General features: G+C 45.0%; 1 protein-coding gene across 2 annotated transcripts in view; it reads left to right on the forward strand.

The window, feature by feature from the left end:
- The window catches only part of KAT2B (lysine acetyltransferase 2B), a 181,660-nt gene that overhangs the window by 69,541 nt on the left and 93,641 nt on the right, over window positions 1-18,478 (forward strand). For both annotated transcript variants that reach the window (XM_063922198.1, XM_063922200.1), the window contains exon 2: window positions 15,486-15,612. In XM_063922198.1, the coding sequence (XP_063778268.1) occupies window positions 15,486-15,612 (127 nt within the window). The remainder of the gene's footprint in view (window positions 1-15,485; window positions 15,613-18,478) is intronic.

Genomic DNA, 18,478 nt, shown 5'->3' on the forward strand with positions numbered 1-18,478 from the left:
TCTTATCTGAATAAATGCCAATGAGAACCAACTTTAAGGACTGGCGTCAAGTCACAAATTAACATATTTTATAGCATAGGGACTTTGTCAGGAGGTTTGTAACCTCCTTTTATGGGGTAAATTAGGAGGCCAAGGAAAGATAAAGCATTAAAATATAATGGGCATGATGCTGAGCTGAATTTATGCCAGATTGTATAGTATAAATTGCACAAATTTGCATTGTGTATGCACACAACTTGCTAGTGCAGATTTGCATATATCTGGCATTGGGTCCACCTTATGCCAGGAGAGGCTGAATAAACGAGAGAAGGGGAATGCATTATTAAATGCTTCTGATGCAGACCCGCAGAAACGTGCGTATACACCTGTTTGGATGTGTAGAGTGGTACCTGCTATAGGGCAGGTGCAAATGCACAATGTTGATTATGATGACTTGGTGTAAACCAGGTGTGTATGCTGCCTATGTGTAACAGAACACATCTAGACGAGTATACGGCTCTACATATGGGTGTGTGCCCTTTCTGTTTTACTAATTTATGCCCATTTAGTCTCAGTGAGTATAACCCCATAAACTCAACTCCCAAGTATTGAAGAAAACGTACAAATATACAGCCAACACGAAGACATGCAGGGCAGAGTAAGTGGGCTGTGGATCGGAATTCAAGGTACAAGAAATGGCCCTGCTATTGAACTCTTACATTATAGCGGATCATTTTTAGTAGATAAAACCTATGTACTTTTTGTTCCTGATTCTGAATCAGTCCATCTTTATGCTAATATCAGTAAAAGCCCTTCCCTAGTCTACATCCGTGTGACTGATGGCTGACAGTTGGAGAAAAGGCAGCATCGCCGGATAACTGTAAATTAAATCAACCAAGGGACCCATTTCTCGCACTGGGAAACAGTGTAAAGCTGTCTGAGGTTCTCATGGCGTTGACTAAGCATCAAATGTATTTGTATGTAGATGGATAAAGGTATTTGTATGTAGATAGATAAAGCTTAGCTGCGCCCGCAGGAGACCCGCCGCCATCTTCCCGATCGCAACGGCTGCGTGGGGCATCATGCAGCTGCTGTGATCATGCCCCATTCGCGCCGCACGCCCTCTGTTCGTCCGGCTCGCCCCCGCAACGCTCTGGCTACTTCCTGGAAATGGAGCATTCCCCGCCCTGGGACCGCCTCTGCCTGATTGACAGGCAGAGGCGATCACATTTTCTGCAGCCCCCACCTGCAGAAAATGCCGGTGCATGTGCAGGACAGGCACTGCACATGCGCCCGCATCTTTTTCTAAAAAATTCCGGTTGGATCGCACACTGCGATCCAACCTGGATTAGGTCCTAAGAGTGATCATTGACTAGCCAATCAGATTTTTAGCTGCCATGAATCAGGCTGTGGTCCGTGTTCTGCTCATCTTATTTGTGCGTACTCTTTTCAACACTTCTGTGATAACCCTTTTACACTACTTTCCCATATCCAGGCTGGTTTCAAGCTATGTCACAGTGGCTTGCACCACAGGCTGGACCTGGGTTATTGCCAGGGCTTCCCTCTGCTGGCACTTGGAGATGACATCTTCATATGCCAGTGTGCTGGCTCTCCATAGACTTGTTACAGGACCCGGGTCACCCGTTTATACTGCCGTGTTACCTGGGCCCAACCCTTTTCACTACCCAGGTTGGATTACCGGTTGACCCAGGTTTTTTTTTCAGGGGCCCTTTTTCATCAATGCATGACCTGTGTCTACCCGGTAACAACCCGGGTTATTTAGACACTGTAAAAGGGGTACAAGGAGATTTGTCATCTCTTGTTAATGTTATTGCTTATACCAAATTTCTCAAAAGAGAGGGATTTTTAATCTTAGAAGCATCTGGAAATCATTGGTTACCTTCTTTGAGTACAGTAGTGTCAGGAAGATGTCAGTGTTTTACTAACTGAAATTTTTGCGTTCTGCAAATTTACAACTGATATGTAATTGTGCTTCTCCATCCGTGTCAGGGCAACACAATGGCTACTTCATGAATGTTTTGGAATAAGCTGTTTTACAAGAGCCATGTAATTTTATATTAACTAAAATATGTAGAAAAAGTACTGTCAACATGTGATAATCCTTTAATGGTTTTACTCTAATGCACTCTTAATTTCTCTGACGTCCTAGTGGATGCTGGGAACTCCGTAAGGACCATGGGGAATAGACGGGCTCCGCAGGAGACTGGGCACTCTAAAAGAAAGATTAGGTACTATCTGGTGTGCACTGGCTCCTCCCTCTATGCCCCTCCTCCAGACCTCAGTTAGAATCTGTGCCCGGCCAGAGCTGGGTGCTCCTAGTGGGCTCTCCTGAGCTTGCTAGAAAGAAAGTATTTGTTAGGTTTTTTATTTTCAGTGAGATCTGCTGGCAACAGACTCACTGCTACGTGGGACTGAGGGGAGAGAAGCAAACCTACCTGCTTGCAGCTAGCTTGTGCTTCTTAGGCTACTGGACACCATTAGCTCCAGAGGGTTCGAACACAGGGCCTGAACTCGATCGTCCGTTCCCGGAGCCGCGCCGCCGTCCCCCTTGCAGAGCCAGAAGACAGAAGAGAAGCGACGAAATCGGCGGCAGAAGACTTCTGTCTTCATTAAGGTAGCGCACAGCACCGCAGCTGTGCGCCATTGCTCCCACAGCACACCACACACTCCGGTCACTGTAGGGTGCAGGGCGCTGGGGGGGGGGGGGGGGCGGCGCCCTGGGCAGCAATAAAAATACCTTTTGGCATAAAAATACACATAATACAGTCTGTGACTGTATATGTGTAAAACCCCCTCCATTTTTAGTCAGAAACAGGACAGAAGCCCGCCGCTGAGGGGGCGGGGCCTTCTTCCTCAGCACACCAGCGCCATTTTCTCTTCACAGCTCCGCTGGAAGGAAGCTCCCCAGGCTCTCCCCTGCAGTATCCTGGTACACAAAGGGTGATAAGAGGTATATACAGCAGCTACTGGGTAAACACTGAGTTGTAGTGTAATCCCTGGGTTATATAGCGCTGGGGTGTGTGCTGGCATACTCTCTCTCTGTCTCTCCAAAGGGCCAAGTGGGGGAACTGTCTTCAAATAGAGCATCCCCTGTGTGTGTGTGGTGTGTCGGTACGCATGTGTCGACATGTCTGAGGTAAAAGGCTCCTCTAAGGAGTTGATAGAGCGGATATGTATGTGAGAGGGTGTCTCCGTCGACAACACTGACACCTGTTTGGATATGGTAAGTGCTAAGGTGAATTTATTGCACAAATGGTTAGGGAACAGACAGGAAATCTACTCATGTCTGTCCCTATGTCACAGAGACCTTCAGAGTCTCACAATGCTCACTATCCAATATAACAAACACTGGTATCGACACGGAGTTTAACTCCACTGTCGACTACGATAATGCAAAGTTACAGCCAAGATGGCTAGAAGGTATTCAATATATGATATTGAAATAAAAGATGATTTGCATATCACTGATGACTCATCTGTCCCTGACACGAGAGTACACATGTTTAAGGGGAAGAATGCTGAGGTAAATTTCCCTCCTCTCATGAGGAAAAAGAGCGGGAATCTCCAGACAAGAGACGGCAGCTTCCCACAAGAGAATTCTCAGGCTGTATCCTTTCCCCACTAGGGCCAGGATGTGTTGAGAATCTTCCCCTAGGGTATCCTGTTTGCACAGACGGTAGCACTTGCTATTCTCAGGGATCCTGCGGATAGCGTGCACATTCTAGTATACTACCCAGACCGGCGATTGTGTCGGCATGGGTTTATAGTGCTGTGGCAGCATGGACAGGTACCTTATCAGCAGAGATTGAGACCCTAGTAAATATATTAAAGATGCTGTCTTAAGTGATAGATATATAGTTATAAAGCATGCCCAAAGAGACATGAGTATACTGGGTCCTAGAGTCAAAGCTATGACGATCTCTGCTTGACGTGTCCTGTAGAATATGCATTGGACAGATGATGCCGACTTAAGAGGCATATGGAAGGCTGAGGATTGTGTGGAGAAGGGTTTTCGGGCCTGGTCTCCACAGCTATAGCTGGTAATTCTGCTAGTTTGCCTTATATTCCTGCACAGCCTAAGAAAGCACGACATTATTAAATGCAGCCTTTCGAATAAAGAAACAAGAAAGTCTGAGGTGCGTCCTTTCTTGTCAGAGCCGGGATCAACACAGCTAGTTCCCAGGAACAGAAGTCCTCCCCGGCCCCTACAAAAATCCACCTATGCCGCTGGGGCTCCACAGGCGGAGCTAGGCCCGGTGGGGGACACGCCTTCGTAAGTTCAGCCACAAGTGGGTTCACTCCCTGTTAGGTCCCTGGGCAATAGATATTGTGTCTCAGGGATACAAGCTGGACTGTGAGAAGATGCCCCCTCACCGACGGCCCTGCGGGCTTCCCCCCAAGAGGGGGAGCCAGTGTTAACTGCAATTCACAAATTGTATCTTTAACAGGTGGTGGTCAAGGGTCCCCTCCTTCAACAAGAGGGTGTTATTATTCGACCATGTTGTAATCCCGAAACCAGACGGTTTGGTCAGACCCATATTGAATTAAAAATCCCTGAACATATACCTGAGAAGGTTCAAGTTCAAGATGGAATCGCTAAGAGCGGTCAGGGCAAGCCTAAAAAGAGGGAGACTTTATCGTGAATCGGGTCATAAGGGATGCATACCTTCATGTCCCCATTTATCCACCTCATTAGGCGTACCTCAGAATTGCGGTACGGGATTGTCATAACCAAGGTAATGGCGGATATGATTGTGCTCCTGCGGAAGCAAGGTGTCACTATTATCACGTACTTGGACGATCTCCTCATACAAGCGAGATCAAGAGAGCAGTTGCTGAACAGCGTATCACTTTCTCTGGAAGTGTAACGGCAACATGGCTGGATTCTATATATTCCAAAGTCGCAGTTGGTTCCTACAGCTCATCTGCCTCTCCTAGGCACGATCCTAGACACAGACCAGAAAAGAGTTTATCTCCCGATAGAGAGAGCTCAGGAGCTCATGACACTGGTCAGGAATCTATTAAAACCAAAACAGGTGTCAGTGCATCACTGCACTTGAGTCCTGGGAAGGATGGCGGCATCATACGAGGCCATCCCCTTAGGCAGGTTCCATGCGAGGACCTTCCAATGGGACTTACTGGACAAGTGGTCCGGATCACCTCTTCAGATGCATCGGTTAATCACCCTATCCCCCAGGGCCAGGGTGTCTCTCCTGTGGTGGCTGCAGAGTGCTCACCTTCTCGAGGGCCGCAGATTCGCATTCAGGACTGGATCCTGGTGACCACGGATGCAAGCCTTCGAGGGTGGGGGGCAGTTACACAGGGAAGAAATTTCCAAGGTCTGTGGTCAAGTCAACAGACTTGCCTTCACATCAATATCCTGGAACTAAGGGCCATATACAACGCCCTAAGTCAAGCGGAGTTCCTGCTTCGCGACCAACCGGTTCTGATCCAGTCAGACCGCAGGGGTTCATGTAAACCGCCAAGTCGGCACAAGGAGCAGGGTGGCGAGGGTAGAAGCCACCAGAATTCTTCGCTGGGTGGAGAATCAAGTAAGCGCACTGTCAGCAGTGTTCATTCCGGGAGTGGACAACTGGGAAGAAGACTTCCTCAGCAGGCACGACCTCCACCCGGGAAAGTGGGGACTTCATCAGGAAGTCTTCACGCAGTTTGCAAATTGATGGGAACTGCCTCAGGTGGACTAGATGGCGTCCCACCTCAATAAAAAGCTAAAAAAAGGTTTTAAGCCGGGTCAAGGGACCCTCAGGTGATAGCTGTGGTCGCACTAGTAACACCGTGGGTGTTCCAGTCGGTCTATGTATTCCCTCCTCTTCCTCTCATACCCAAGGGCTGATAATTGTAATAAAAGGAGGAGTGAGAACAATATTCTTTGCTCCGAATGGGCCAAGAAGGACTCGGTACCCGGAGCTGCAAGAAATGCTCTCAGAGGACTCAGGGCTTCTGCCTCTCAGACAGGACATGTTGCAACAGGGGCCCTGTCTGTTCCAAGACTTACCGCGGCTGCATTTGACGGCATGGCGGTTGAACGCCGGATCATAGCGGAAAAGGGCATTCCGGATGCAGTTATTCCTACGCTGATAAAGGCTAGGAAAGACGTGACAGCAAGACTTTTTCACTGTATATAGCGAAAATAGGTTGCTTGGTGTGAGGCCGGGAAGGCCCTACAGAGGAATTCCAGCGGGGTCGATTCCTGCACTTCCTACAGTCAGGAGTGACTATGGGCCTAAAATTAGGATCCATAAAGGTCAAGATTTCGGCCCTATCCATTTTCTCTCAAAAAGAACTGGCTTCACTGCCTGAAGTTCAGACGTTGTTCCGGGGGTGCTGCATATTCAGCCTCCTTTTGTGCCACCGGTGGCACCTTGGGATCTTAACGTTGTGTTGGATTTCCTGAAATCCCACTGGTTTGAGCCACTTAAGACCGTGGAGCTAAAATATCTCACGTGGAAAGTGGTCATGCTATTGGCCTTAGCTTCGGCTAGGCGTGTGTCAGATTTGGCGGTTTTGTCATGTAAAAGCCCTTATCTGATCTGCCATATGGACAGGGCAGAATTGAGGACTCGTCCCAATTTCTCCCTAGGGTGGTATCATCGTTTAATTTGAACCAGCCTATTGTGGTGCCTGCGGCTACTAGGGACTTGGAGGATTCCAAGTTGCTGGACGTAGTCCGGGCTTTGAAAATTTATGTTTCCAGAACGGCGGGAGTCAGAAAGTCTGACTCGCTGTTTATTCTGTATGCAGCCAACAAGGTTGGCGCTCCTGCTTCGAAGCAGACTATTGCTCGCTGGATCTATAGCACGATTCAGCGGGTTCACTCTGCGTCTGGATTGCCGCATCCAAAATCGGTGAAAGCCCATTCCACAAGGAAGGTGGGCTCTTCTTGGGCGGCTGCCCGAGGGGTCTCGGCTTTACAGCTTTGCTGAGCTGCTGCTTGGTCGGGGTCAAACAAGTTTGCTAAGTTCTACAAGTTTGATACCCTGGCTGAGGAGGACCTTGAGTTTGCTCATGCGGTGCTGCAGAGTCATCCGCACTCTCCCGCCCGTTTGGGAGCTTTGGTATAATCCCCATGGTCCTTACGGTGTTCCCAGCATCCACTAGGACGTCAGAGAAAATAAGAATTTACTCACCGCTAATTCTATTTCTCGTAGTCCGTAGTGGATGTTGGGCGCCCGTCCCAAGTGCGGACTCTCTGCAATACATGTATATAGTTATTGCTTAACTAAAGGGTTATTGTTTTGAGCCATCCGTAAAATGAGGCTCAGTTGTTGTTCATACTGTTAACTGGGTATGGTTATCACAAGTTGTACAGTGTGATTGGTGTGGCTGGTATGAGTCTTACCCTGGATTCCAAATCCTTTCCTTGTTGTGTCAGCTCTTCCGGGCACAGTTTCCCTAACTGAGGTCTGGAGGAGGGGCATAGAGGGAGGAGCCAGTGCACACCAGATAGTACCTAATCTTTCTTTTAGAGTGCCCAGTCTCCTGCGGAGCCCGTCTATTCCCCATGGTCCTTACGAAGTTCCCAGCATCCACTGCGGACTACGAGAAATAGAATTACCGGTGAGTAAATTCTTATTTTCCCTGGTTGTGTGGACTAATTGCGGTAGATAACCTGGCATCTACAGGTGGTAACTCATGTACATTATCATATTAGAGTCTCTTTGCTCCTCAGTGTATTGTGGTGGGGTTCAGTGCTTTCCATGAAAGTGCTAATCGTGTTCTCAATTTGCATGACAAGTGTGTGAATGTGCAAGTAAGTGGAAGCAATTAATTTGTTTTGCTGCGGAGAAGCAGTCTCTAAATAGGTTCTTATTGTGTAATATTTTACAAGTTCAATATAATACTTTACATACTGGCAAATAAAATGGTTTTCCACACTTAAATGATAGGTATAAGGATTACAGAATTAGTTTTTACGCCTATTGGCAAAGTGTGGTAACAGTGCACGATTACAGGAATGCTTATCTATGATTGTAAAATGCTTGATTTTTACCACATCGAGTCACTGAGATTCATGATGCTCTTTGTATGTGCTTGTGGCAGGGTGGCACTTACCCATATTTGAGGAAAGGGTTAACCTGTGGCTTATTAGATAACCACACCCTTTCTTCTTTTAGTTCAAGAATATAAACCTGCTTGTGTGGAGCAGTCCAGGTGGTGGTGGTGGTGGTGGGGGGGGGGTGATTGGGAGGGTGTGAACCTTTGGCTGCCCTCCGAGTGCTGGTCACTAGGGACTCTGACCTACTTGTTTGCTGTGCTCTCATGATTGCTGTTTCATGTAAAGCTGTACCTATCTTCCTAAATTGCTGTGCCTTTTTGCTGGAATAAAATCTTACTTGATGTCTTGATGTGAAGCACTTCAGTCTCCAGTGGTCACCTGAAATCTAACCGTACAGTATGGTGTCACAATTTTTTTTTTTGTCTCATATTATTCTAAAATAGAATTTCAAATGTGTAGTACTGGCGTTGACCCCAGGTGACAAAACACTTCAGCTGGATACACACTTGTATGATGTGTACCCAGCTTATATGTTGGTCCAACGGACCGACATATGGGAATCTGGGTACACATTGAGCGACAGAATGATTATGTTCCGTCTTTCATTAGCATATTACAGGACGCTAGCGATATAGTCAGGTTTGATGCGCAGCACCTCAAACCTGACGACGTCGTTAGCAACCGTGGGCACCGGAATAGCGGGCATACACTCTACACACTGCCCGATATGTGCCTGATATGTCGGTCTGATCCACCGGATCGGACAACATATTGCTCACTGTATACCCAGCTTTACATTTAAAATTATGCAGTATGTTTCAGTGGTTGCATTCTCTGTTCACGGTGCCCCAGCCATAGTCTTGACCAAGCCCCTTGGCCAAAATAAATATGTAACAGTTTTAATTATTAAGTAGGGGTCAAATAGCTTAGTAACTATTTGTCTTGGCAACTTTAAGAACTATTTATGTCTTAACAAGTTAATGAAAGAGCAATACACACAATTTTTATTTTTTAATAGCCAAAATTACTGGATATGTGCACCTTTTGTATGAACTTGGTCTGTTTTCAAAGCCCTTTTAATTAAGCCCAATATTTTTAAGTAGTACAATTATGTAAAAATCTCCTCAAATCATTTACACCCATGTAAAAAAAATAGTTGTAGCACTGGAGGGGTTAATGCTCACTACAGAGTTAATTATCAGTGCAATCACTTCTTACCTGTGTGACCTCTCCAGAGTCCCATGCAGACTGCCTACCCCTAATGCAATCACTTCTTACCTCTATGACCTCTCCAGAGTCCCATGCAGACTTGTCTACCCCTAATGCAATCACTTCTTAACTCTATGACCTCTCCAGAGTCCCATGCAGACTGTCTACCCCTAATGCGATCACTGCTTACCTCTGTGACCTCTCCAGAGTCTATGCAGATTCTCTACCCCTAAGTGTAGGGTCACACATAGCAGCCAAACGGGTCCCGTTCAGCGCGACCTGCTTGGCTGCAAGGAGACTGCACATGGGCACCTATGCAGGCGCCGACACATGTGCGGCAGCCCCGCCGCAGCCGGATCCAACCACAAGATGCCGCGGTCAGGCCGGATGACAGGACGGCGGGATTTCAATGAGAATGCATACATTTCAATGTACAGTGGGGATCGAAAGTTTGGGCACCCCAGGCAAAAATTCATTTTAATGTGGAAAAATAAGCCAAGGAAAGATGGAAAAATCTCCAAAAGGCATCAAATTACAGATTAGACATTCTTAAAACATGTCAAAAAAAGTTTGATTTTATTTCCATCATTTACACTATCAAAAGAACAGAAAACAAAAAATGGCATCTGCAAAAGTTTGGGCACCCTGCAGAGTTAATACCTTGTACTGCCCCCTTTGGACAGCTGAGACCTGACATTGTCATGGATTGTTCTCAATCATCGTCTGGAAAGACCAGGTGATGTCAATCTCAAAGGTTTTAAAAGCCCAGACTCATCTGACCTTGCTCCAACAATCAGCACCATAGGTTCCTCTAAGCAGTTGTGTAGAACACTGAAACTGAGAATAGTTGACGCTCACAAAGCAGGAGAAGGCTATAAGAAGATAGCAAAGCGTTATCAGATGCCCATATCCTCTGTTCGGAATGTAATTAAGAAATGGCAGTCATCAGGAACAGTGGAAGTTAAAGCAAGATCTGGAAGACCAAGAAAAATATAAGACAGAACAGCTCACAGGATTGTGAGAAAAAGCAAGTCAAAATCCACGTTTGACTGCACGATCCCTCCAGGAAGATCTGGCGGACACTGGAGTTGTGGTACACTATTCCACTATAAAGAGATACTTGTACAAATATGGTCTTCATGGAAGAGTCATCAGAAGAAAACCTCTTCTACGTCCTCACCACAAAAATCAGCGTTTGAAGTTTGCAAATGAACATATAGACAAGCCTGATGCATTTTGGAATAAAGTTCTGTGGACCGATGAGGTTAAAATAGAACTTTTTGGCCGGAATAAGCAAAGGTACGTTTGGAGAAGGAAGGTCAAAGAATTTAATGAAAAGAACCTCTGTCCAACTGTTAAGCATGGGGGTGGATCAATCATGCTTTGGGGTTGTATTGCAGCCAGTGGCACAAGGAACATTTCACGAGTAGAAGGAAAAATGGATTCAATAAGATTCCAGCAAATTTTGGACGCTAACTTGATGCCATCTGTGAAAAAGCTGAAGTTAAAGAGAGGCTGGCTTCTACACATGGATAATGATCCTAAACACACCTCAAAATCCACGGTGGATTACATCAAGAGGCGTAAACTGAAGGTTTTGCCATGGCCTTCACAATCTCCTGACCTCAACATAATTGAAAATCTATGGATAAACCTTAAAAGAGCAGTGCGTCACAGACAGCCCAGGAATCTCAAAGAACTGGAAGACTTTTGTAAGGAAGAATGGGCGAAGATACCTCAAACAAGAATTGAAAGACTCTTGGCTGGCTACAAAAAGCATTTACAAGCTGTGATACTTGCCAAAGGGGGCAGTACAAGGTGTTAACTCTGCAGGGTGCCCAAACTTTTGCAGACGCCATTTTTTGTTTTCTGTTCTTTTGAAAGTGTAAATGATGGAAATAAAATCAAACTTTTTTTGACATGTTATAAGAATGTGTAATCTGTAATCTGATGCCTTTTGGAGATTTTTCCATCTTTACTTGGCTTCTTTTTGCACATTAAAATTAATTTTTGCCTGGGGTGCCCAAACTTTCGAACCCCACTGTATGTGTTCACACAGTGCGGCACGGCCGCACTGTGTTCCATTGAAATCCCGTGTGTCACTGGCCAGATCCTGTTCTGCGGCATCCCGCAGGGGTGTAGTATAATATGCCGCCGGCTTACCGACAGCGTGGCGAGCACAAATTAGCCCCTTGCGGGCTCGCTGCGCTCGCCACGCTGTGGTCAAGGTGGCGTGCTACACGCGCCACGCTATTTATTCTCCCTCCAGGGGGGTCGTGGACCCACTAGAGGGAGAAAAAGTGTCGGTGTGCCGGCTGTCGGGATTCCAGCGCTGGTATACTGTGCGCCGGGATCCCGACAGCCGGCAAACCGAAGACCACCCTTCCACAGAACAGAATCCGTGTGCACAAAGATCCCCCTCCCGGCCGAACGGGACCCGCTTGGTCACTATTTGTGGCCCCAGTCTTATGCGATCACTGCTTACCTCTGTGACCTCTCTCCAGAGTCCATGCAGATTCTCTACCCCTAATGTGATCACTGCTTGCATCTATGACCTCCAGAGTTCTATGCAGACTGTCTACCTGTAATGCGATCACTTCTTACCTGTGTGACCTCTACACAGTCCCACGCAGACTGTCTACCCCTAATGCGATCACTTCATACCTCTGTGACCTCACCAGAGTCTCACGCAGACTATCTACCTGTAATGCGATCACTTCTTACCTGTGTGATCTCTCCAGAGTCCCATGCAGACTGTCTACCCCTTATGCGATCACTTCATACCTCTGTGACCTCTCCGGTTCCATGGCGGCTGTCTACCCCTAATGCGATCACTTCTTACCTGCGTGACCTCTCCAGTGTCCCATGCAGACTGTCTACCCCTAATGCGATCACTTCTTACCTGTGTGGCCTCTCCAGATTCCCGTGCAGACTTTCTACCCCTAATGCGATCACTTCATACCTGTGTGACCTCTCCAGTTCCATGGTGACTGTCTACCCCTAATGCGATCACGTCATACCTGTGTGACCTCTCCGGTTCCATGGCCTACACTTAATGCAATCACTTCTTACCTGTGTGACCTCTCTAGAGTCCCATGCAGACTGTCTACCCCTAATGCGATCACTTCTTACCTGTGTGACCTCTCCACAGTCCCACCCCACGCAGACTGTCTACCCCTAATGCGATCACTTCATACCTCTGTGACCTCACCAGAGTCTCACGCAGACTATCTACCTGTAATGCGATCACTTCTTACCTGTGTGATCTCTCCAGAGTCCCATGCAGACTGTCTACCCCTTATGCGATCACTTCATACCTCTGTGACCTCTCCGGTTCCATGGTGGCTGTCTACCCGTAATGCGATCACTTCTTACCTGCGTGACCTCTCCAGTGTCCCATGCAGACTGTCTACCCCTAATGCGATCACTTCTTACCTGTGTGGCCTCTCCAGATTCCCGTGCAGACTGTCTACCCCTAATGCGATCACTTCATACCTGTGTGACCTCTCCAGTTCCATGGTGACTGTCTACCCCTAATGCGATCACGTCATACCTGTGTGACCTCTCCGGTTCCATGGCCTACACTTAATGCAATCACTTCTTACCTGTGTGACCTCTCCAGAGTCCCATGCAGACTGTCTACCCCTAATGCGATCACTTCTTACCTGTGACCTCTCCACCCCTAGGCCAAAACTTTCTTATTGATAAATTTCTAAAGAAATCTTAAATTAAGTGAATTGTGTTTATAAGTCATCCTAAGGTTCAATTGTGTGGTGAGGGACAAGACTTGCTTCTGTTTGTCCACATATTTTATGATTGTTAGGGGGGCAAGCTGAAATGCCGGTGTCTGCAGCCATCACGTCCGAATGGACAACAATTGAATTGCTCTGTTGGGCGCCATCTAGATAACAATTGAATATTGCCCATAGTGCCAGATATACCAAGCCTTGGTGAGTGATAAAGTGGAGATAGAGAAAGTTCCAGCCAGTAAGCTCCTAACTGCCATGTTGCAGGCTGTGTTTGAAAAAAAAACCCAGTAACTGATTGGCTGGTAAATCAGATCATTGCGCCTTTGTTAGTTTAAATGCTGCTAAACCTTTTACAAGTGGGATTCACATAGTAAGTGAAGCATTTGATTGTTGTCTACCTATAAATGAGGGTGAAAAAACGTCTGCATCTTATTTCAACAAGTCAGACTACATTTGGCTTGGGTTATTCAAAAAGTACACTAATGGGCAAAACCATGTGTGGAAAGATTTAGATTTGGATGGGTTATATTGTTTCTGTGCATGGTAAATACTGGCTGCTTAACTGCAATTTAGATTTCAGTTTGAACACAACCCCACCTGAAACTAACTCTTTCTGCACATGTTATATCTGCCCCTCCTGCAGTGCAACATGGTTTTGCCCATTGATGTGCTTTTTTGGTTTGTTAACAACTCTGAATAACCCCCTTAATCTGATGTCTGCACAGCTCTCCAGGTACTGTAGGTTCTAGTCCCTCTGACATGCTGTCACTCTATAAGATTTCCTCTCAATTTTTTGTTGCCTATAATCTTGCCTATAATGGAAGGATCTGGACCTCATTTACAAGGCACATTAAAGTGACGTGTCAAAATGCATTTCTTTTGAACAATTCACCTCGTACATGGTCCATACAGAACACTTTACCGTACATGCCTAGTCTCTGCTGTAAGGAGATGCCTCTGCATGGCAGCATGCATCTAAATTTGGAAGGAATTTGAAAAGTCTGAGCAAAAGCGATCAAAGTCAGACACTTCGTAGCCACCCATTTGATTTAATCAAACTCTGCTGGTTTTTTTTTTTTTGCCCAATATATTGCTTGGTTTAGCATATTTTATATTAATTATCTGGACTTTCTGATGAAAAACCTAACTTGTCGACTATCTCATTGGAAAGCAATCTTCTGATTGCTGCAATGTGATTTTCATATTTTACATTTTTCAAGTCTGTGAATTAGTTGGTGTCCATCTCACTATATCAATTTGGAATCTGGCAGCTGTAGGCTTTCCCTATGTGGGACTGCTAGACAGCGGAAGTGTTGGAAAAAACGTTATTCAGCAGGAGTTCAACCTTGAGGACTTTTAAACTTTATGGGTATTTTAAGAAAAAAATAAGAAACAAGATATTTAGAAGTAAAACTATTAAGGGTACATCATTTAAGCTATTTGGGGCATGTTAAAGATCTATTTGTTTCTCTGACATAGGAAACAATAGATTACATTTATGTGATGAATCAGATGTGACAATTTACGTTGAATGTTAAGATACACTACGTCTTGCATGTATATTACTATCTTTTTAGTCTGACATTCACTACTTAATAGGTTGCGGTTTTATTTAGCAGTGTAATAGTAACTGCCCTAATTTTGCTGTTGTGGTAGAGTCATTATGTTTTTTGCGCAATGCAAGTCCTGCGTGTAGGAAATAAATTGCATTTATGTGGTGATGTTCTTACCTAGCTTTTCCTTTCACTGACATCATGCAATACTTTTAAAATGAGTCTTGACAGAAGTGTGTAAGGCCTGTTACTTGACTAGAAATTGACAAAATTGATCAAGCACAAAATATTAATTTTGTAAAATATAAGGTTTTGCGCCGTTTTAAACCAAAATATTTCTTTCCACTGTAATGAACAACACTCTATTTGCCAGCTAACGTGTCAAGGGGAATTTGAATGGAGTGGGGTTTTTTTTCGTTTTTTTTTAGTCCAATCTTCAGCAACCCTGTGACCAAAAATGTAAAAATCACAGTGCAGGAAATTATTTCTTCTGTATCTGTCATATTTTGGGATATTAATGGGTCCAAAATGGGGAATGTGTGGTTGTAAATGTGGCCTTTTCATTCCCGTTGGCATATGTTTTGTGTAGATTAATTGAAACACACATACAGTATGCTATGATTTATTAGAATTACAACAAACAAACCTTTATTGTAGGATTTTGTAGATTATACATAAGGGAAAAAGGGTAACAGAATAAGAGAGGGTAGTCGAGGAGGAGACGAAACAATACGTATCCTTCCAACAACATTTAGTAGCAGTCGGTAAAGGAACAGAAAAAATAGAGAGAAAACCTCACCAACAAGATATCGGGAGATAGCCTGTATAGAGACTAACCCTGCAATTGTATTTTTATTAACATTTCATGGAATTGTCTTGTAAAATAAAAAAATAACAAGTGATGCATTGGGTTATTGATTTATGTTTATTAAAACAAATATTTTGCAATTATTTCAGGCTGATGAAACCTGTAAGTGCAACGGCTGGAAGAACCCAAATCCACCCCCCACCCCACCCCGAATGGATCTTCAGCAGACCGTTGTCAGCCTGACTGAGCCATGCCGTAGTTGTTCTCACACACTTGGTAAGGAAACACTTTTTGAGGTGCACATGAGTAGGGTCAGAAAACCCTTTGGTGTTGTCCTTCATCTACTTACTTGCACTCCCACGTCCCTATGTTGAGCCATAGAACAGCCTGTAGCCAGTCAGATCAAATGAAAGCACACAGCCATGCAGATATTGCAGTAGAAGAGAGAATATACAAAAAAGAAAAATGAAGGTACAACCACGATCTAGCCATCTTAACAATAATCACCATAAGCAAGTAAATATGTTGCTTAGAAGCCAGAAGAAACCTATATGGATACTAGATGTCCAGACATTGATCAAACCTCCTAGTCCCCAAATTTCTTTCCGAAAATCTTAGAGGTCGTTACATTTTCCCCTCTAGGTATGGTTTCCCGGATTCTTTATATAGCTTTCATTAACATTCCTAAAATGGGTACACCTCAAAGATAAATGGAAAAAATGCACGAATGGTGCATTTACCTTTAAAAAAACATTAAATATTTGATAAGTAAACAAATGTTATAATGGATATATGAATATATGTAAAAGTATAAAACAATTCAGAAGTACGTATGTCCAATGATGTAATCTAAAATGATTACCTGAAGGTTTGCTGAATAGAGTTACAAAACCAAAATCTCTTTCTCACAGCCCGGGATGTGGACACTTTGACAAAGGACTGGATATGAAACGCGTTGGTGTGATGTGGTTACTTGCTTTGCTTTCCTAGTCATGGTTTCCACCTAGGTTGTCCTACTGTCTTTTTCCACATGGCTTGTTAGCAACATACTTATTTGCTTATGGTCATTATAGTCTGAATTTTGGTACAGTGCTTTTGGGTCTTCTTTCTTCTTTTTTTGTGTATATTATCATTTGGTGGCGTGGGTGACCCTAAGGTTGAACTGCAGCAGCTGTGCAATTCAGCACAGGTTCCATGTTTATAATTTGTTTTTTTAAGAGGAGAAGATAGATTGTGTGAGAACAGGGCTGCCCATGTCAGATACGTTTGTGGTGAGGAAAATGGAGGAAAACTGGAAACCACAGGCCAGTTGTTAATAGACTACTGTGTATGTTCTGTGTTGGTTTTCTGCATATTGGTAACTTCTAATAAAACATGACAGAGGAAGAGCAGTGTCCTTTTCCATCAGAACAGGTGAGTTGTGTTTTGACACCCTTTAAAATTGCACCAGAATCAGGTAGATTGTGTCAAACACACTTGTAGATAACAAAGTACGAGGGTGCTTCAGTAAGGAAGGTAACAAGACGTGTGTAATGTTCTATGAGTTCATTGTAATTTCCCACCAGGGCAGAGCAGGTAGACCACTGCTTCTCCTCATGGCCATTAGACTGTGCCTCATATTCTACTATCCCAACATCAATTGTAAGATGGCGGGGCTGGCATAAACATGGTCAAACATTGAGGTGCGTAGAATGATCAGATTTCTGTGTCTAAAGGGCACATCAGCAGTTTAAAATGATCGCCAACTTGTTGAGGTGTACGGTGATAACGTCATATCACGGAAACAGGTTTGCGTTTGGTGCACTACCTTTGATGACAGCAGGATGGAGATGAGCAGCGATCTGGCCAGCCAAGCATGTCCACCACAGTAAGTGCACCAAACCTGTTTCTGTGACATGATGTTATCGCTGTACACCTCAACAAGTTGATGATGAATTTCAGCTGCTGATGTGCCCTTTAGATGCATAAATCTGATCACACTATGCACCCCAATGTTTGACATTGTCTCCGCCTGCCACGCCAACTTGCATCTGATCTTGGGACAGTATGACTGATAGGAGACACACCCTAATGGCCATGAGGGGAAATTACAATGAAATGGAGAACATTACACATGTGAGAGCTCTTGTTACCATACTAAGTGATCCATCCTCGTACTTCTTTTCTGCTTGCTACTTTTTATACTGTACAACTGCAATATCTTCTAATTTATGAGGTTACAGGAGCAACTCTGTGGCTGATTTATGTAATAGTGAAAATAGTCCTTTTTAAAGTCTGAAATATCGGTGTGAAATCCAATAATAATTCACTATATAAAGTTAGATGGTAGACCATCATAAACAAGCAGTTGTGGAAAGGTTGAATACTTCACTGAAACCCATTATACAGCTTATCAATAAACCTATTCACTACAAATTTTGGGATGTTGGTTGGAAATTGTGTGTTCCCGCAGGAAATCCCTATTTGATCAGCTCCACAGGCTATGATAGCAATCACTGGGTATCGCCTTCACAGCTTCTTCCAGTAATACAAGTATTGTGGCAGTACTTGTACCTCTGCAATCCTCTTTTTCTCTAACGTCCTAGTGGATGCTGGGACTCCGTCAGGACCATGGGGAATAGCGGGCTCCGCAGGAGACAGGGCACATCTAAAAAAGCTTTTAGGTCACATGGTGCGTACTGGCTCCTCCCCCTATGACCCTCCTCCAAGCCTCAGTTAGGTTTTTGTGCCCGTCCGAGAGGGTGCAATCTAGGTGGCTCTCCTAAAGAGCTGTTTAGAAAAGTTTTTTTTTTAGGTTTCAATCTCAGTGATTCCTGCTGGCAACAGGATCACTGCATCGAGGGACTTAGGGGAGAGATTTCCAACTCACCTGCGTGCAGGATGGATTGGAGTCTTAGGCTACTGGACACTTAGCTCCAGAGGGAGTCGGAACACAGGTCAGCCTGGGGTTCGTCCTGGAGCCGCGCCGCCGATCCCCCTTACAGACGCTGAAGAGACGGCAGAACGGAGGTCCGGAAAGCAGGCGGCAGAAGACTCCTCAGTCTTCTTGAAGGTAGCGCACAGCACGGCAGCTGTGCGCCATTGTTGTCACACGGCTCACTGACTCAGTCACGGAGGGTGCAGGGCGCTGCTTGGGGCGCCC

This window comes from Pseudophryne corroboree, chromosome 5, assembly GCF_028390025.1.
Source record: "Pseudophryne corroboree isolate aPseCor3 chromosome 5, aPseCor3.hap2, whole genome shotgun sequence".
In the NCBI taxonomy this organism is placed as follows: Eukaryota; Metazoa; Chordata; class Amphibia; order Anura; family Myobatrachidae; genus Pseudophryne; species Pseudophryne corroboree.